We start from the raw sequence: 21219 nt of genomic DNA, 5'->3' as shown, positions 1-21219 counted from the left end.
AGAAAAGGCCAGTTTGTCCCTGTCTAAAGATAAAATAACATCTGCCTCACCAGCATTTCTGAAGCTCACTAATTACCATATCTCATTTACCAATTGTCAAAATTTCAGTTTGTTATTTTACAAAGAGTTTTGTGGTAACATTTGTTCTTGTTTGAAGAGTAACTTACTTGATAGCCTCCATTTATATATGTCAGACAAACAAGTTGTATGTTAATTAATTAGCTTTTGAAGTGCTGTTTTTTGTGGATTTTTGTCACCTATATTGTGAACAATCTTGCAATTTTCCCTGTTTCCAGTAACCCTGCTAAGCTACATTAGCTGGTTGTAGCCTAATTATTTAATATGTAGATATAAAAATGGTGCTGATCTTCTCGTCTTCCAGATTGCAAGAAACTGTATCTCCATTTTCTTTTAACCCTCTGAACCTAAAACCTACAAATGGGACTGAAAGGCATAATATCTTTCAAGAAAATCACAAAAATGACAGTATTTATCAGACCAGAAATGGAGAGTATTATTCGATCATCAACTTTCAGATGGCTCTTGAAGTATTCTTACATTGCATAAGGAAAATGAACCAAATCTAAGCTTCAGTTTGTGCTACTTTATCACATTTACCTTATTTTACATGTCTCATGCAAAAATAGGTCCAAAATGAATCGCAGCTGTCTAAAATGTGAACTGCAGGCTGTGCTTACACAGAGCTGAAAGACAACAGCAAGAGAGACTGAGAGCAAATAAAACATACTTAATAAAGATAATGCAGTATGGCTCAAGTTGTTAGAAGATGCATTCAGCATGGTGAAACATCTTTGCAGAGTGGTGTGAAAAATGTCTAGTCTTTAGAAGTTGTAAAAATGTAAATGGTAAAATATTTATAGTATGTGAGTCTCCATTTTTTCAGTGTTGTTAACAATTGTGGGGAAAAAAGCGTTGTACATGTTGATTTGAGGTATTTCAATTTTTTTGATATGTTAAATATTTGAAGAAATGAAACCTTGTTATGATTCATGGCATGCTAACTTTGTTATGCTAACTGCTATGTTAACTTTTAACTATTTAGAAAAATCTTCCCACAGTTGGTAAAATATGATCGGACTCCACTGGTTTAAGTTTACAATGCTAGCTGATGACTATGTTTACAAGTAAAAAGAAAACAAATACAAGTAAATTTAATTTTTTCAAAATTCTGCCAGCATCACGAGGGTGCACAGCTGAGGACAAAGACATTTGCATGGCTACAGTACAGCCAGACCCCCCATACTGATATGTGCCTGGTGCACCCAGACCTTTGGAGCTGAACTACAGTGTGACTTCACGCCACTCTGACCAGACATGTAACCCGTCACAGTAATCTCACATTATGACAGGCTGAAAGGTTGGCTTTTATTCACCCCAAACAGCCACTATTCATCCCCGACTCTCCTTTCTGTTGGCTGAAAAGACCGAGTGGCCTCCTGTGCCACTGGAGGGTTCGTCTGTGTGTAAATGATCTTGATGCTCGGTCGCATAGTTCATAACCGCGGACCTTTCATCGGGCACGGGGAGGTCCTCCACATCAACGCCTCTCCAGCTGTGAGTTTTGTCATGATTATGATGAGGAGGAGGTGGGGGGGGGGGATTATGTCGAGGAGCTCTGATGGAGATGTTACCAACACTTAACAATCAGTGCCATGCACAAGATCAGAGTAAAATGCCATTGTTGCACTTCAGAAAAATATTTAATCAGAGCTTGTAAGCAGGCGAGCCATGACTCATGAGTTATCCACATTTTTTATTGAAGTTTACCAAACTCAGCATGGGCCAAGGCACTCAGATGACTTTACTTTGCTGCAATGGATCTAAGGACTGTTTGTTCTGAGACTTTATATACAACCTGCTATTTCTGGCCTATAACTGAAGACTGCTTATGATACGTGGATCACCAATGTACCAATATCCAGTAGTAATACCATACAAATTGAGCTGAATATGGACTCAAATACGATTATTTTTTCCCTTCTTTTTTTAACAGTAGGACTACAATCCAACAGAAAAAAGTCAACAATAGCAATAAACATCAACTCCAAACAGTTAAAGAGTACAAAATGTTTTAAATATATTAAATGTTCTATTAGCAACAGCCTTGTTGGCGAGAAAAATGTTAGCAAGACTTGACAGAGAGGCAGTATGCAATGTCATTCACTAGTGTGTACAAAGTTAATGAAGCTGCTGCTACATGACATCTGGTGCCTACGGCTGCGAAAATGGATAGAATGGATGTCAGTTATTTCACGACTGAACTAAAGACCAAGAATCCAAGACTAAATGAGACACGCTGCATGTTTTCTGGGACTGATTTCTATTCTATTTAGCTGTGGATTATTGGATGGGAGAAGCAGACTGACAGAAGCATGCACAAACTTACAAAGGTCCTCGCAAGAAATCCAGCACGTTATCCCAGTAGTTAGCTTAGTTTCTGTTGCATTCTTGTCATACATAGACAAATACAGACAGAACAGTACATTAATCACTGTGTTTAAGTCAGTAGAGCTTTTTTTTTAATCTTGTCTGTACAGTTCAGGTGCAGTTCGGTATCTCTTATCCAGTGGTGTCAGTTTATCCCAAGCGATGGTGAGGATTTAAAATTTGTAGCAAGGCCTTAGCTCGGGTCTGAGGTCACGAGTTCAAATCCCCTTAATGGCAATCAATTATTTAAATTCCTCATATTTGTTTAGTCTGTTAGCCACATAATTTATTAACTTTTCTTTGTCCATAGCAAGAAAATCTGATTGAGAATATTAGATTTTTGTTCACCTTCAGTAGTACAGTTCAGCCTTACAAAAGGAGAAAATGTGAGATTTAAGTCTCGCATTACTTTTTGAAATATTCAAAAACTACATTAGGCCTTTGTGTGAACCCAGTGAAATGATATTTTACATGGTAAATGATGTGTTATGTTAGTTTACTATATATGAATCACTGTTACACACTTTTACATGTAATATTTCTTAATTTCTCACATGATGTACCTAAAAAAACAGGTTTTCGTATATAATGTGGTGCTCCATTATGAAAATGTGAAAGATGAATTCACGTTTGTTTTTTGTAAGGCTAAATATACAATATTAGGTCTTAAAATACTTGAATCGGCCGATGAACTGCCAATTATTTGTATTTTTTTAATTGTATAGTATGACCTTGTACCCAAAAGCTCCCCTAAAATACTGAGATCATAACCTCAGTGTCCACAAAGTTTCCTTTACCTCTGATTTACGGCTATTTCTTTGTTTAAATGTTTTAATACAATGCGTTTCAGCACAAACCACATTTAAGTGTTTCCAAGCCTCTCTTTCCCTTTTCTATCCTCTTTCAGTTCCTTAACGTCACCCAAATGGAGTTCCCACATATACACAAGTGGATTCTGTAAACCAGACAGATGCCAGGACATAGCATAGTTCTACTGTATTGGACTGTATTACTGAACATCATTAGAAAATGCAGAAAATAACTTAAAAGTAGATATTACACTAACTCTACAAATGTTACAGACCTCAGCAAATGTACATTTTATGTGACAGGAGGATGGAATAATAAAAAATAATGATCACAGCTAGATCGACACTAGTGTGAGGAGGCAGGTGAGCCATCCAGTTGCCGGTCAGAGTTCAGACTCGGGCAGCTAGGAGGGGAGCATGGGCAGGAAGTGAGTGGACGGGTGTCTTCGTCGAGCCTTGTGGCCTCGCCGTGGTTTCCCCCGCCCGTTCAGGGACACAAACATCTGCCTGCCGCCGTGCTTCCAGCGGAGCGACGCGTACGTGTTGTAGCCGTTTTCCTCAATGCGCTCTTTAAACTTGCAGCTCGGGTTGTACTTCACCTGTAGTGTCAAGGAGAGAAGTTAGAGAGGTTAGAACAGATGAGTCTGCAGTTAACGGCTGACTGCTATTCCTGCTGAGCTGTTCTAGGCCTATTTCCAAGAAGTACACAAAAGTTAATGCTTGTGTTGTTGCAGTTAAAGATTTCCCAGGTGTTTGAAGTTGATGGAGTTTTTCCATTACACAGAATTAAGCTGGTTTGTCTTTCTAAAGTCATGCAAGTGGGAATTAAAGAGTTTAATAACCCAAAATCACAAAAAAAAAACACGTCCCTCACTATTGGTGGTGTCTAGCCAAGCAAAAAGTTTTGGGGAGATATTCGCTTCTGAAACTTATTTTCCATCAACCCAGTACAGTTTATGTCGGTGGACAGCAACAGCTGGTCCTTTCCAGAAACAATGTTCTGGTTATTTGACATCGACCTGACAGTTGAGTTTTCATTGGGAGCGATTTCTGACTGAAACAGATGACAATGAGGTCTGTGAAATATCCTGAGTACCTGAGATGTTGTTATTGGATTGATATTTTAATTCTGTTTACCGACATCGTTTTGGGTTGGCAGCAGATATCTTCGAGCTGGTACACTAAAATCTTGACAATTAAAGTGAAATAGTGTTTGTGATTTGGGTTAAGCGACCCTATAATGTTTTAAAATGAACCGAAATAAAATCTTAAATGTGTTTCAAAGGACCTATTCCCAACACTGAAAGACAGAATATATCAATTTACTGATTTAAGCAAATCTTTTAAGTTAAATAAAATGTAATTTTTGATGAGTGTGGGTGACATACTAATAATATTGTATGTAATTTGAACTCAAATGTCTGCACTAGTTAATTTAATTCAAGTCGAGGTGTTTTGATGAAATTGTCATGGTAACATTTTATGTTGTTGTTGTTGTTTTACCTTGAGGTCAGGATTTCAAGTCCCTTCCCCTACCTAATAAACACTAGAGTAACTTTTTTTATTTGCCATGTGTTCTTAATTATTGTAATTAAGTACATAAGGCTTAAAAATTCCTGTTAAATCACATAACTTAATTTTTATGAGTAATCAACTTAAAAGTTTGTGTTTATGCTACTAATCATCAAGTACAATATATTAAAATACCTTAAATTACAGAGGAAATGCTAATGCTAATGCTAAAACTAATGTAGTTTGTTGATTGAGCATGTTATTATTAGAAGTTGTCAAATTTCAAAAAGACTGATCTGCTCTGTTAATTTTTTGTTGTTGAGCCAATTCATTATTATTATTATTTTTTTTAGAGTGTATGACATAAAAATGCCACTTTTTATTTCAACCTTCAGCGGTCAGCGAAGCCACTTTTCCATGGGTGGTTACCGCTTCTTATCAGCTACTCAGAGTCTTGAAAGATATTGTGGTGACAAGAGGTTCTGCTGCATTCCCTTTCCCAGATCATTATCATGCTGCCATAACGAGGCCTCTCTGCGATACCATCAGGATAGTATGAGTCTGCTGTGATTCACCTGCCTTTTTGTTATTGTGGAAGCTTTCAGGGTTAGGTAGAAATCCTGGATCTTCACGTCTATTTATGTCCTGTTTTTCTGCGTTAGCTTGTCGGAGGCACTTGTCTTATCACTGCTTGTTGACTGATTGCTTGTCCCTGATTTCTCTTTGTCCGAGATGTGAGCACACGAGCTAGACACCACACACCTCAGGTCTGATGCGTGTCTGATCTCAACAAAGAGAGGTGATTACTTTTGAAAGCTTGCTGTGCGAAACAACAATTGGCAGATGGCACGCAAAGACTTAACTGAGCCCAGCTGGCTCTTTGTCATTGCTGGTTGGGTTTCTTTTTCCTGCTATCTATTTTGACAGTGTAACGAGGCGGCTCAAGCTGCAGGTATCGTGGCCCAGGTGTACAGCCGTGATTGATAGTGGCTCTCTGACCTCTCTCTGGACTTTTCCAGCAGAAGATTCCTGAGATTTCCCGTCACTTCAGCAATATCAAACATGTTTGTGTAGGCACTCATTTGGAACTCCTATACATATATACCCCCCCCACCCCTCACCAGTTCCCCTTCCCCTATCCAAGCTCCTGGAGTCTTGACCTCCAGAAACAATGTTGCCAGGTTGTATACGCACCGATCCAAAGAGCGTGCCTTTCTTGGACATGGCTAAGTACAGCCCGGTGCTGACAGATTTGATGGCAACAACTCCCACACTGACAGATCGGATTTCCATCAGACCTGGAAAATAAAAGAGGGAACAAGAGTCTGGGTTAGAAACATCAAGCTTTGGGAGTTTCCCCCATCAAAAGCCACTCTATCATTAGTGATTAGAGTACCAGACAGGCCTGTGCACTGAGGAGAGGGAGCCTGAGACAAGAGAAAACATCACATATGCAGAAGACAAAACCTGAGAAAAAAAATCCTTCGTGACAAGAGCATTTCAGCCAACAGGTAAAAGTGTGATTATATTAAAAGAAAAGAGGATTATTTTATCATACAAGCTTAAATAGAACAACTTTACAAATGCACCCCAGTGTCCCCAACTCTATAAATTCTGAAACAGACACTCGTATAGCAGGGATACATGGTGTCTGCACAGTGTCAGTCTGCATCCATTAAAGCCTCCTGACTCCAGATGTGACACTCCATCCTGATGATACTCAGTGTTGTTTACTGAGGGACACAAAACCCATGTCTGCGGGCCACTTAAGCAGCCTCTCCAACTCACTTCACCCCATGAAAAACCTGGCAAGCTTGTCAGATAATTGTTTGCTCTGGGCACTGATTGCAAACAAGTCCCATGTGGCCCTCTCTTGATCTACTTTTTTTGTCTGCAAACAAAAATAAAGGCACACACCCATCGTCGTAGCTATGACACAGAGATGTTTTGGAGATGACCTGATGGCTTACCGCAGAGTTCTGAATAGGAGCTAATTGCTACACATGAAGCTTTCTTTTACATAACGTTTTTCTGGCCTCGTTTGCCCACTTACACCTTCAAAAGCACCTTGATGTGGTTGTCTATCTGATCAGAGTACGAAACCTTTTTCTACACCCTAAAAGCCAGGTCTGCACAGAGAAAACATGCCGTCTTGTTGCTCGAAAGCCAAGCACTGCTGGATATTTGTGAAAAAGGGGTTGTTGGCTTTGGACGGATGCTGTAAACACACCACCAGATCAAGGTGCTGAAGGACAGGGTGACCCAAAGCTGGTAGGAAATGAGTGATGACGATGAGTCATAAAAGCAGCAGTGGGCCACTGGCCACCCGACTGTCCAACCTCCAGCTGCTTGGTACAACCACAGCTCTTGTATGGGGCAGCGACTGAACTGAATTCCTGAACAGTCTCGGTTAAACCCATCCAGCAATGAAAAATAAATGCTCACACCAGGGATTTTGCAGGTGCTTACCCCCCCTTTGCCCTGTAGTATGTTTTTAATGGCTGTTTATTTGTGCAAGTTCAAATTTTGTTTGGAGAGACCAGTAAGGCGGAACTTGGGGCAAATCCTGTGTTTTTTAATGTTTTTAAATTAAATAAATAGTCATATTATTGTTTTAGAGTGGGATTTAAAAGATGGGTTCACTTCTTAATATCTTAATGCAGAAGAAACCCTGTAATTAATGGACAAAATCTGTTCATATATGTAGAAAAACACATACACATCCCCTTACTTGGTGCCCCTTTTGGCAGAATTCCTTTCAAATCTATTGCAAACTCTATGATTAATGTTTAGGCATTAAATCATCTTGATGTGGGGAAAATTGTGAACTGAAGGTCATCATCTTGGCTACGATAATAAACACTTTGAAAGGTGCAGTGGTCTCAACACTGACTGCCGTCTTCCTTGTGGGTTATTTTGTTGACCCATCCATTCTCCTGGACTTCCCCCATATCTTTACTTTGTGGCTTTATATTGTTGTCAACTTACTTCTTCCTGCTGTTTTGTGGTCTATGCCGACACCACTGATGCAGCTATTCTTCCTTTTGGGACGACGGCCTCAAATGCAAGGCTCAGGTTTCCATATATTAATTGAAAACATTTTTGGTTTGCTGTAATTCTTCCTGTACAAACTGGAAATTGAGATTTCATATTCTGATGTAATTCTCAGACAGGGTACAGTGTTTGATGGTTGAGCTGCAATGAACGTACTGCATAAGAAAGATGGAATTTTGAACATAGAACGCTATATTGCATAGGTAAACCAGGTGACTGCTAAAGCGTCTTATTAGTTGTTGGTGAACTTTTGTATGCAATTCAGTATTGAGCAAGGACTTTAAGATTTTGTCCCCTATCATTCACATTATAAACCACTTTAAAGTCGTTGAGTTAAGCCTTACTACTCGTAGGGTAGGCCATAAGTTTCCATACATAGGAAAATGTATAATGTATATATTTTTTTATGTTTCAGATACTCTAGAAGATGCGTTTGATGCTATCTTTGGGGGCACTTGAAGGCCATGGTGTATAAGGTGAGGATACGCAACATAAATCATTCTACAATTTTACAATTCTACAATTTCATTTAGCAGACGCTTTTGTCCAAAGCGTCTGCTAAATAAGTGCTGGGTTTTGGACCACCTGACTTATTCTACCCCTAAGGTGGAGTCAGATTAAGTGCCTAGGTGTTCTCTGAACAATTGAGTCTTCAATTGTCTCTTAAAAGTAGAAAGGGACTCAGCAGAACGCACAGAGTTTGGTAGTTTGTTTGGAAACAACAGTGGAGAAGAGTCTGGCTGGAGATATTGAGCCGTGCTGGGCTGGAAGCACCAGGCGTCATCTCAAGAAATGTATCACTAATCCTATTACAAGCATAACTTCAACTGTGCTAATGCAAGTTCATCAACAGTGCAAAACATATTAATTTGTGTTTTTGAAACAATGGTAATTATATAGAGCGCATTATAGAAATAAAAACGGTTGTCCAACATTAAATGTTTATTTTTGCAATGTTTGGGCACTTATAACCCATCTTGTATTCATATTTATCTCTTCACACATCCCTTCCCCAATTTCTACAGCTTGAGCACACTGGTTCAACTACAACACTGTACAAACACTCTTAATCTACTCTGTGCTGCACAAGTTATAACACTGGAGTGTTCAGCCTTATGTTTGATCCAGAAACCGTTGTAGACGAAAAATGATACAGAAAGCCTCACCCCATAAGCTGACAGGATTGCTTTTATATGCTTATAACCCCAGAAGTCTGAATGTGTTTTTTTTGTCACACTGCACACTGTCACACTGCAGCTTCTTTAGCTCATGTAGTGTCTTTCACGGTAACTTGTTTTTCACTGGAGGGGGTCGTTAAGAAAGGATCTCTTTATAGCCAGTCTGGAACAGAAGTAAGACTAATTCATGCTTCTGAGTCGACCGTCCGTGCAAAATTTATGGCCGTGCCGACTGCACATGTGCGAGGAAAACAAGTGGTGCTTAGAACAAATGTTTGGTATGAGGAGAAACTACACAAAGTGATTCTCCGTCATTCACACCTTCATAATTTATCATTTAAAGGGTTGTAATTGAAGTTAGTTGCTGCCGGATTTTGGAAGAGGTTTGATTTGTACATGCTTTCCATCAATGTTGACCAATCCTTATGGGAACTTCTTGAATTTCCCTCAAGATCAATAAAGCACCTAGTTTCTCCAGAAGTCCAGTGCTCGGCTCACTGCAGGAAAATCACATCACCACAGCGGTACATCAGTAATCTGTAAGCAGCTGATCTTTCCCTGTGTGCTTTCCTGTGTTTGATATGACTGGAAAAGCGACACAGATCTGTTGTAGCATGAGCAGAGCTGCATACTTGAAATTAAATATATGCAAGAAACACTTTTAAATTGTGACCGTTCATCTGCAGCAATGCAATCCATAATTTCATACACAATGCTACTCACTGCTCTTTTCTGAAGGGATGACTACTAATACCATCAAGCTACTGTTGGTTTCAAATAAAACATCAGAAAGACTTCAAAACTTGGTAAAAAGCTCACATCTGCTGCTCTCATCACTTTAAACTCACAGCTATCTCAAACTGTTTTTCTTCAGCCCCGAACATCACTAGTCGTGCTTACCGAGTGAGGTCATCTACTTTAGGCAAGCGACACAAGGAAGTACAAAGAGTAAAAAGGGGGAAAGAAGAAAAGAGGGGTAAGGTAAACAAACACAAACTCCTGTTGAGTGTCTTTCTTCTCTGACAGGAACGTGTAAATGAAGCCCTCTCTGGGCTCGCACACAGCTGCAGGGAAGGAGGGGAATGCCTCGGCCGAGCCTATCCAGGTATCGGCCCAGCTGCGCCCCCATCATTCCTGTGTTCCCTCTGATCCTCCGAGGAAACATTAACACTTTGATGGCAACCTCCTCTTTCTTTACGAGCTGTGTTTACAAACACCGGGTGTGCTATGGTGGCACCTGGAGCGTGCAAGAGACTCATAAGCAATTAGCCAAGGCTCGGCTGGTGATTGGGGCGCTGCAAGGGTTTATGGGGGATTAGTCCAGGCCAATGAAAACCGCTGGTGCCTGAAAGTGGTGCCAGCAGTAATTGCCTTTTTTTTGTTGGTTCGAGTTCCAGGCACAGTAGGTGTGATGGAAGCATGTTTGTCACATCTGAAGCGTTGCAATGATGCGGGGTGCGAAATGTCACATTCGTTTTATTTTAATGTTTCACATAAAAACCCAAACCAAAAACTTTTAAACTTGAACATGCCCATTTTTTTGTTTGTTTTAAAAAGGCTGATATAGTCAGGTGTTCTTTTTTAAATCGTTGGTTTTTGCAAAGGGCTTTCAAATTTCATTTTCACTTACATACACATTAAATATTGCTATTTTTCTTCTCCCAATCTCATAAAGTACATTTTATTCATACCTGTTGCTGTAGCGGCCAGCAGACACAAAAGATCTGAGGACACGAAAATGGGGATTTCACATTGTCTCGAGGAATCACTTGGGCTCTGGACGCTTGACCACACATCTATAAAGACCAGTTAGATCCATATAACTCGCAGTCTCCCCCTTTGAAAAGTCACTCCTTTGTGTTCAAAGCCTGAGAAATCAGAGTGAGGTATTTCAAGCTATTAGAGGGTTTTTCTAACTGTTGAAATCCAAAGGTCACTTTACTGGAGGGCTGTAGGCACACAGAAAGGGACTTGTAATGTTGATATAGTTTTACAGAGCAGTACGCATTTCCCACTAATGCTGTTACAACATTTAGGCTGATTTAAATGGCAGTGTGACAATTCTGAAACAGTTTAAATAATCAAAACTGGATAGTTAGTACAGTTGTTTAAATTTAGATGAGAAAAATGACCTTTTTCTGACTATATGCAACATTTTAAACACAGCATATCATTTATCCTGTCTTGAATAAACAGTTTTAAAGTATATGGTCGCATTAAATCATTCTCATTCTTCAGTAATAATTGACTTTGCTTGGAGCTAATTCTTTTAAAATGGTGTGTAATATTTATTCACGAAATGATTCAGACATTTCAAACAATCACAGTTTGAAAGAACAGACGCAAACAATGAGGACAAATTAACTCTTTGTCACTGAGGTCGCACTTGAAACTGAAGGTCACTTCTTCGCCTCGTTCTGCTGAGCAAGTATCAACTGATGGTCCCATTGAGCTCATGAAAAAGGCACTTTTGGCTTCCCACTTGCAATTGGCAAGATCTCTTAACCTTTGACATGTTTTGGCTGGGACTGTCAATAAGCTCAAGCTGCCATTACAAGCAAATCCTGCACTATACATGTCTAGTCAACTGTGGACTTGCCATTTATTTCTCCTCTATGGGATTTTTAAAAGCATAGAAAAAGTCTTTTAACCCGGTCTCTTTTTTACTCTTTCTTTTCTTTCCGTCCCCCATTTTTTGGACGTTAGCCCATCGTCAGATCATTCAAGCCTTTTCTGACCTTGGAAGAAAAAAAAAGGCAGAAAGGAGAGAGACAGACACTCTCACAGGGTTCCCTTTTGTCAGACTCATGGTATGGGGGAGGAGGGTGGAAGGGAGGGAGCACAGGGTGAAGGTGCTGGCTATAAGATGGTGGCTTCGGTGGAGGCTTTCTTCCCCCCCTCCTCCTCCACCTCCCCCAGCAAGTCTTTGTTACTCACCTGAGAGGTGAAGAGCTAGACAAGATCTTATTAATGACCACGCGTTTTGAATGGGGCTCTGCAAACTGTGGCAAAATAGTTCCTTCCATCACCAATTTGAAGCAGAAAAGAGTGAAAGAGCGAGCAAAGAGAATAAGAAAAAGAGATTTTCCTGCTCCTTCCCTCCTGTCTTCTTTTTGTTCCTTTTCCCAGGTCTTTAATTTCTTGGATTGCCCCCTTGAGCTGCCCTCCATGGCTCAGTGCTCGACCAGAAGCAGAGCCTGGGAATCTCGGAGTTCCCGCTGTGCTCCTGCTCTTGATTGACATACCTTTTCAATTATTTCACAGTTTGCTCGCTTTTTAAATGAAGAGGGCCCTGTTGTTTTTTTCCTTCTGCCCTCCTTTTCAAAACACGAGCTTTTCATGTCGGGTTTGGGCTGCCAGGCCTAATGGCTGTGACCAGCACCTTTGATCTACCATGACCCCCTCGAAGGATCTGGTACTGGGCGAAGCAGCCGCCTGTGTGTATCGGCACAGACAAAGGCTGCATCACTCACTATTGCTTTAAACACCTTGAGAGATTACCATGAGAACAGGCTCTCCAGTGGAGGCCTTCACAGGTGCTGTGATACGGAAACTTGCAGATTAAACCTTGAATGTACAGTAAATGATTGGGAAGGGCTCACTGAGAAGGATAGCTTTGTGTGGCTGCTTCCAGAAGGGAGTGCATAACCCACACACAGTTCACGCGTTAACAAAATTACAATATAATCTAACATTTTTCAGCAACTTCAGTTGTAGACACATTTGCACAATTATTTTTTTGTTTTTTGACTCTGGTGCTCCACAGGCAAACATATGAAAGCACTAATCAGGTTGGGAGTGGCGTATTTCTTTACAATAATATGCAGGCTGTCATTCAGTTTGAAATTAAGCTTGCAGTTAGAAAGAACAGTCAATTTGCCCTTTTCAGACTTTGTGTAACATTGCCGGTTTCAGTAGTCTGTTAAAATGACTGCATTATGTTATTCAGACACAATGCACTTCTACACTAATGTTCGTCACTGACATTTGTCATACAAGAGTGGAAAGCTCAAGAGACATAATGTATAATAATGTAATTCTTTTTAAAAAAAGACTAAATTTAAACTAATAGCATCCTTATCAAACTTGTCAAATAACTGGTAGCCTAATCTATAAATGATTTCCTTAACTCTGACAAATGTGTCCATGTGCGATAAAAATGTAACTACTACTTTCCAAACTAAAAAATAAAAATGTCCTGACAACTGTAATGGAATTTAGAATACCACCCATACAACTGCTCTGTTCTGCTAACAACGGATGAAACTGTAGCTTATAAACTGTGAATCTGTGTCTCCTCTGACTTGCTCCAGTCTCAAGGATCATTTTTATTTGTTATATGAGAATTTTAATGAAGTTACATCTGCTGTTCTGTATGCGTACATTTGCGCAACTCTATCTGTTTTTGGACCAGTGTGATGTTTTTGGGCCAATATTAATGCTGAAATGTGAAAGAAAAATACCTTTTCCGAATAGTTTCACACAACTTGAAATTTTTTTTCTTTTTTTTTTTTTGAAATATTTTAACTTGAAATATTTTTTAGTGTATGTCTGTTGGAAGTCACTTAAGGTTCATGTTTGTTGTTTTAAATGTGCTATATATGTATATTTTAACAATCCAGTAATGCTGTTCAGACTTGTGCCATGTTAAAAGTGAGTAAGATAGCCTAATAAGATTGCTGTCTGGACTTCAACTTAACAGTGACAAGGGCGCTTATTCAGACATACTGCTGATACGTCAGATGCTGCCAGATAAATGGAAAGGAGCGCACATCTGACAATTTATCTATAACTTATGTAACTCAAAGTCTGCAGTGTGCACTGCACCTCTGAATATGGCAATTCAGACAAGGTATAAAGGTAATCAACACACACTGGTAACAAACACATTACATTAGCTTAAATTTAGACGTCGTGTCAAAGTGTAAAATCAAACCTGCTCAGGTGAGTTTAATCTGCAGTTTGAAAGCAGGCCACTGAAACCTTATTGATGATTGCACACTGCCCCATCATTTACTGTAATAGGCCATAAAACATAATCATGAGATTGATTTACTGCAGAGGCCGGTGTTTATGCCTTGACAACAAAACTTTTAACCCTCAACATGTGGTGACTGATCAAATCCGAGGCAAGATGTGTGTCAACAAAGAATCACTGCCTCTACTTCAGTTCATCTGAGGACACACAGGAGAAAGACATGATCAATGTCAATGCTCCAAATCATGTTTTCGTGTTTATTACGGATAAACCAAAAAGTTAGAATTGCTTAGTTTAAATAAAATTAGACCGAATTGCATGCCTTTGTTACATTACTAATTCAGGGTAATAAAATAGCAAAGAGGCAAACAATACCTTCCCTAGCCAAATGCTTCTTATTGATTGGTAACTGACAGATGAAGGAAAGTCTTGTCAAGAGGCTCATAAACTGGGAGCCTGATATCACTACTGTGTGGCACGTGATACTGCTGCAGTCATGATCTCACTGCAATGTGTGGCTGGTGTGAAAGTTGATCTTCAGCACGATCTGTGGATTATGACAGTGCTGCTGAGATGGAAAACGATCATTTACGGTGGACACAGTGTGCGCTGGACTTTAATACTTTGCACTTCTTCCACAAATATTATTGCGGATTCCCCTCGCTTGCAATGGAAAGCATTTACAGGAGTTCTTTCCAATATGCTGAAAAGGTAGATGGAACAAGCATCTACAGTTGAGCAAGAGCAACATTTACATACACATAATATTTCTATATGCTTGCTGTGTGTAAAAAAGTTCACCAAAGTTACTGGGATTGAAGCCCAGATTATTACTTTCCACAGTTACATGGCTATGAAGGTCCACATGGCACAAATTAGTAAATTGTAACACATAATTAATAATCCTGAGACCAAACATACTAGCAAACGTGTGTGGACACCATCCACATCCACTGTTTGCTTGCACTTTTGAACTACATCTGATGTCTCGACTCACAATAGCTAAAATGAATGTTTTCATGTTTGTAGAGGCTAAATTGTCATTTTTGTGGTATCTAGTGCTTATCTTGAATCTTTCATGTATTTTTCCAAGATATTTTGCCTGAGAAGGGATGAGTCAGGTCAGAGAGCCACAGACGAGAACAGCAATGATCACTTTTGGTTGGCTGAAACCAGAGGATAGACTGGAATCACAAATTGGCTACTGATACACAAACACACTCAAATGAAGTCAACACAGCAAGAGTAAACATGAATCATAACTTTGGTGGTCGACTTAGAAATTCTTCTGGTGGAGTTTAAATCTGTCATCAAGACTTTTAAACCCCAGGTCATATCTATCAAGTGCTCTCATTTGCTACTTGGAGGTGTTGTGGCTTTCATTATAAATTCTTTTTTTTCTCCTGCAAGGAAAGCTGGATTTCAATATTTGGTTGCATTTTTAAATCACTTTGGGGATGTTGTCACCCCAAATGCCATTAACGTACAGAACTTGCACAATGGTGGTAGCAAGTGTAGGTACAGCAACAGGTCTGCTGCACCTTAAGAAAAAACACAAAATTGTGTATAGAGACATTTAGTGCTTGGGTTAGATTTTCAGGGGGAAGTTCTAAATTGTCAACAGCAGAGGAAACACCTCAAACGTATCTAACAAGCTCTAATATATCATATATAATATAGATCTGGATCTCTATGTAGAATTGGAGGTGAACGAGTGGCAGCTGTTTGGATTTTATGCCACCAAAATGTTCCTATCATTAAATGTTACATTTACTGTTACATCTTTTGTATGATGTTCCACACACACAACATTCACTCCAGCTAATTTTAGCTGGTTTTCACCCCGTTAGCTGATAACCTGGATGACCCTCATAACGTTAGTGGGTTTTGATCATTACAGTTTGTCAAATTACAGTGTCTTGTGTGCATTTCTTTGGGTTTAGTTAGCTATTTTGGTATCAAATCTGGTATCTAGAGTCATAGAAATTCAGTAATATCTGTATTGACTACCAAATTGCTGTTATCCCAACATACCTTCCTCGCATAGATGCATCATGCTCTCTCTTGTACCTGTGCGCACCACATATCAGTCTCCTGTTTCTGTGCACAGCTATTTCAGCTTCATTCCCTCCACAATATTGAGAGTAACAGACATTTCTAAACTGATATAAACATGGTCAGCTGTGTGCTTCTTTGCACACAAATAGATGCAGTATATTTCAAACTTTAGCAATAATGTTTAACAGAGACAAGGTGTTGTTAGTGCACTTTAACACCTGTGAGAGATAAATATGTATTTGGACATTAATTACCTCAAAGCAGCTATAAACAAATGGAAGCTACAGATGATTTAGGTAGTCATTTTCTGAAAGTTAAACATAATGAGTTATGTTTAACTTCCAGAGAATTACTGCCTAAATCTATAGCTTACAGGTTGTTTTGATTGCTTTGGAAAATTTTCAACAACAGCAGCCAGCTTTTTTTTCTTTAAACAGACTTTATCTTCCACACAGGAACCGCTCACATCTTGACCTCAAAGAATGAGTGCATCGAGACGTTCACTGTGAGCTGCAGTTGATTTGTGACATTTCGAAATGAAACAAAGTCATATTTAAAGTAATCCAGGAAATAACCAGGCAATTTGGGCAAGCTCGGGTTTTTCTGCACTGAATAAAGATAAAGCCAAAATGAAAATACACCTCAAGTGCAGCTTTTTTTTAATTTGATTTTTTGGAACAAGCAGTGAACAGTTTGTGTAGAACTGAGTGGAACACTGAATGATATTGAGCTTTAAAAATGATAGGACAGAGTCGAAATTTTCACCATTCCACTCTGCTCACATGCTCTGTTAATGTAATGGTGACGTCAGATTAAGAGAGCAGTATGGATTGGTAGAGACCAAAAGTGGAGCTAAATAAGAGGAATTGTTTGTAGACTTATAGTTAACAGGTGGAACAGGCAACATAACTCCAACTGGATGATAATATTTCTCCAGAACTGTTGAAAACAGAACCAGTTTTGCCAACAACTTCACTCTGTCACCTTATGGTGGCAAAATATAAATGCTATGTTCACATTTTGTTTCCCATTCCACAAGCCACCAACATTTAGAGGTATAATTAAAGGTAAGATGTAAATGTCTTCTACTTTTTGTCAGTGACAACACAATGGAGATCTTAACAATAAGCATTACAATCTTAAAAAACATAATTACTTCAGGAGGAGTGAAAAGACCCAGAATAAACAAGATTGGAGCTCATCATCATATTTTATTTTCACACTATTAATAAAAATTCCAGAAACCCCAAATTCAGCAACAGATATCCAAGAGAAATCCTGTTTTATAACTAAGCAGTGTTCTAGCTAATTTAAGGTCACTGCAAAATACCTACGGCAATGGTGTATCTGAGCTGAAAATAAACTATCCAAGAATATTCCATTAAAGAATACCAATCTGCACTAAAATGCATATAGCCGAAAATCATGTGGCTGAAGCTCTAAAGCATGCAGCACTTCTGGTCACATCTCACTGAGTGATGTCATAGCAGGTGTTCTTCATCTGTTTTCAAAATACCTGCTTTGACATCGCTGATTGGGATGCCACAATGATTTTCTGCCCTATAACTTAAGTAACAGCCTAGCTGCTAAAGATCTCCTATAGACAACTTAAACTGTATGTTTACACTCAAATATAAATTCTTTTTTCTTTTTGCAAATGTATTTCCTGTATCTGTTGTGCCAAGTTCAGGTCAGGTCTCTAATGTAACGTAAAAATGATGGCCTTATTTTTTAACTAAAGCCAAGAAAACTGCTATTACTACTATGAAGCTTGGTGTAATTCGTGAGATTTAAGGTCTGTTTTGGAGATTTTGGCTAAGGTCACAAGAAGGTGCTTTATGCCACTCATTGTGAGGCCTACTCTTACAAAGGTACACTCTGGGTGTCCTTTTCATTAATGCAATGTTTTATATGCACACTGATAACATTATGACATTTATTTTTGTTTGAAAGATCATCAGAATATAAATGATGTAATGCCCTCAGTGACTTAATGGACTGACCAGTTCTGGACAGCAATATAAACTTTATAGTCTCTTTCACAGGAACTGCCTCTCTGACTGTTCCAGCAGAGGATTTGCGCATTGATGTATATATTTATATGTGTGTGTTATAGAGTGGCTTTCTGTTAGGAGCAGAGCAGCTGTCGGTCTGCAGCCAGGCAGCACCTCCCCTCTCCTGCTTTAAACTCTACCTGTCTTTCTCTCGTTTTCTTCCTGTCTCCCATCTGCCAGCCTTCGTCTCACTGTCCGTCTGTCCCTCATGTGTTTGGTCTCTCCGTCCCCGCCTCAGTCGCCCCTCCTCTCCCTCCCGACCGGCCTGTCTGCACCGGGTCTCCGGACATGCATCATACCTATTAACTCTCACAGGACGGGGGTGATTTATTCATCCCTTACCGGGAGCTATGAGATACGTCTGGGCTGAGCTGAGCCGAGCTTTGTGCAGACATGCAAACATGAAAAAGCTGAACCAAACACACAGTTACAAATCTCAGGTTTTTGACACTGTCTCGGTTTTTTTTCTGTAACAGAAGCAAAGAACGGTAAAGTACAGAAATGCTAGAAGAAATCACCACAAATAAATGAACTGACCAGCCCTCCACATGTTAGTCAAAGCCGCACATCCAAGCCAGCATACTGAGCAACTTGCTCCTGTGATCTGATTCTGTTCCTCAAATGAGCTCAGGCTGCCTGGAAGTCTGAACAGTGTTTCTCTTGCGTAGTTTAGCTAAAAAAAAAAAAAATCCTAGACATTTAGGAATTCTTCAGCTTGGCTCATGTTGGCTTTGATCAAAGGTACATAATTAAAATTACAACAAAGGAAATAAGAAACAGGATCACTTTGCACCCTTCTTTTTGCCTTTTATCTTTCTTATGCAGTTGAACTTTCACAGATCCAAACATGCTGTCACTCTCACGCTGGATGCATGTGTTTAAATTTGACTGTATACAACGGCTGCTATAACTTGAGGAAGTAGGACGCACAAAGACTGGTTTGCAGGTGTGTTGTGTCTGAGTACATTCCCATATATGTGGCCCACCTTGTCAAAAAAAAAAAAAAACAAGGACAAGGGATAGAAAGAACAGGAAGAAAGGAGAGAAAAGACTGGCAGAGGGCTGGTCTTCCCTGCCCATGTATCGCTTGCTGTTCCCACATTCCATCAAAATCTCTGGAGGGACCAAGCGAAGATGAGACTGATAAGATTATTTTTCTCCTGTCTTTTTAATGTCAGACCATATTCAGTGGCCAAGCAATGGTTTTAGTATCACTGTTATTATTTTTATTATTATTATTACTATTATTACTATTGTTATTATTGGCAAGAGCTGCTGCTGCTGCTTTTGTTTAGTAATACATTTTTGCAGTACTGGATTTATCAGTCACTTTTATTTATGATTGCATGTGAAGATGCCATCCATCCAGGTACCAGAATCAGGAAAAGCATTAGAAATGCACTCTCTCAAAGTTGGGTACAGGCAGGTTTTCTTGCTAGTCTCCCTGTCTGCCAGACTGAGCCTCTGAGGGAGGTGTAAAGCAGAGACGATCTGCTTCTCTACAAGCCAGAGTTCAATTTTTTTGAGCCTGTGAACAAGCCACATGGTGGTGATCTGCTGAAAGCTGACTCCCGCGCTCCCTCGGCCCCAGCCCCGGCCGCAAGGGGTGACATTCTCTCACACACAATCCAGGGGCTGGTCCTCTTTCAGGACTCGCACTCGGCCCAGTTCCCCCCACCTTTTCATGCGGTGCTGCTGGGAGAAGTACTCCAGGGATTAGCCCAGCCAGGTCTTTCAAAGGCCATTAGAGCAAATTACAGGTATCCTGTTACCAGTGCGCTGGGACAGGCCAGGTGAGGGGCGCAGAGGCCAGGCAGGAGAGCAGGGGTCAGCTTGGGACAAAAAGACAAGGCCACCCTGGGCCCCACTCTATCGGAGTGTCTCCCTGGCTCCACAAACTGGTAGACCTGCATCTATGAATGGCTCACTTGATGGGACCTCAGAGACATTGTCTCACTACCGTAACTTTAGCCTTTTTTTCTTAGTGCCCCCCACCACCACACCTTTCTCTCCTCATGCTGATTTTCTTGTCTTTGAATTGATGTGGTCATGACTTTGCAAAGATGAATGATCACACAAAATGACTACAAAGCATGAGCAAAAATCCGTAAAACCACAATGCAGCACACGATGCCCACCCGAACTACTGTGGTATTGAGGGTCCAACGCAAGTGCTCCAAATAGTCACAATTATATCAGTCAGTCTGAAAAACCCAGCCTTAGGTCGAAGTTAAATTTGAATTACATTAAGTATTTCCATTTCAAACCTAAATTTGAACTGTAATAGCAACCACACAACCATTAATGTGTGGTCTGTCAATGTATCAGTATGCTGCGGGCATCATGAGACCGATGCTGTTGATAAGGTTGTGGAGATGGCCACAGGGAGTTCCGCATCCTGCTATTTTCTCTAGTGTACACACACATCCACACACATCCACACACAGACACACACATGCCTCACCCTGTCCTAACCGGTGGACAGCAATCTAGTGGAGGAGCTGCGGAAGTGTTTCATTAGCCAATTACCGCTGGCAGATAAAGCCCACGTTCCCACAGTCCGCAAGGCCGGGGGGTCAAATGTGACCAATTACCCTCCATCCCCTCACAGGACAGATTAGTCTGTCTGATTTATCCCCAGACAGACTGACCCAGTACTCCAGAATCACCACCTACATCTGGATATGCATGTGTTCGAGGAGGCAGTTTTATGTGAGCTGTTCATAATCAGAGTCGATGCAACAACAAAACTTACTCTGAATATAAAGCTTATTAAAGTAAATGTCAATTTGACAAGTCAAAGATAGTGGAAGTCCTGGAGTTTTTTCTACCATATGCAGACTCTCATTAGTTTACCTACATGTCCTGTCAGCATGACCTCCATGGTAGTTACACCAGCGAACATAAGCTTACTTGGCCATGTTAAGCTGTGATTGTAAGTAATGGAACGTCAATCAGTTCATTAGGGACCTCCAGGATGCTGAATCAGACCCTCCTCTGATCAAACCCTGAATTTACAAGCACAGTGGGGGCGAGCCTGCCAGAAAAAGGTAACACTAGAGGACAACCTGAGGGATTGGGTGAGTGGTGGGGTGGTACTGCTTTAGTGAGGCTGGGGGGATTGCAGA

General features: G+C 40.2%; 1 protein-coding gene across 1 annotated transcript in view; it reads right to left on the bottom strand.

Moving 5' to 3' along the window:
• Positions 1–1754: 1754 nt before the first annotated feature.
• fgf22 (fibroblast growth factor 22) overlaps positions 1755–21219 on the bottom strand; it is a 30687-nt gene continuing 11222 nt past the window's right edge. Inside the window, exons 2-3 of the mRNA XM_022191695.2 lie at positions 5964–6067; positions 1755–3856 (exon numbers count right to left, since the gene is read on the bottom strand). Of these exons, the coding sequence (XP_022047387.1) occupies positions 3662–3856; positions 5964–6067 (299 nt within the window). The 3' untranslated portion in view covers positions 1755–3661. The remainder of the gene's footprint in view (positions 3857–5963; positions 6068–21219) is intronic.

Source organism: Acanthochromis polyacanthus, chromosome 4 (assembly GCF_021347895.1).
Source record: "Acanthochromis polyacanthus isolate Apoly-LR-REF ecotype Palm Island chromosome 4, KAUST_Apoly_ChrSc, whole genome shotgun sequence".
In the NCBI taxonomy this organism is placed as follows: Eukaryota; Metazoa; Chordata; class Actinopteri; family Pomacentridae; genus Acanthochromis; species Acanthochromis polyacanthus.
This window is presented reverse-complemented; position numbering and strand designations above follow the sequence as displayed.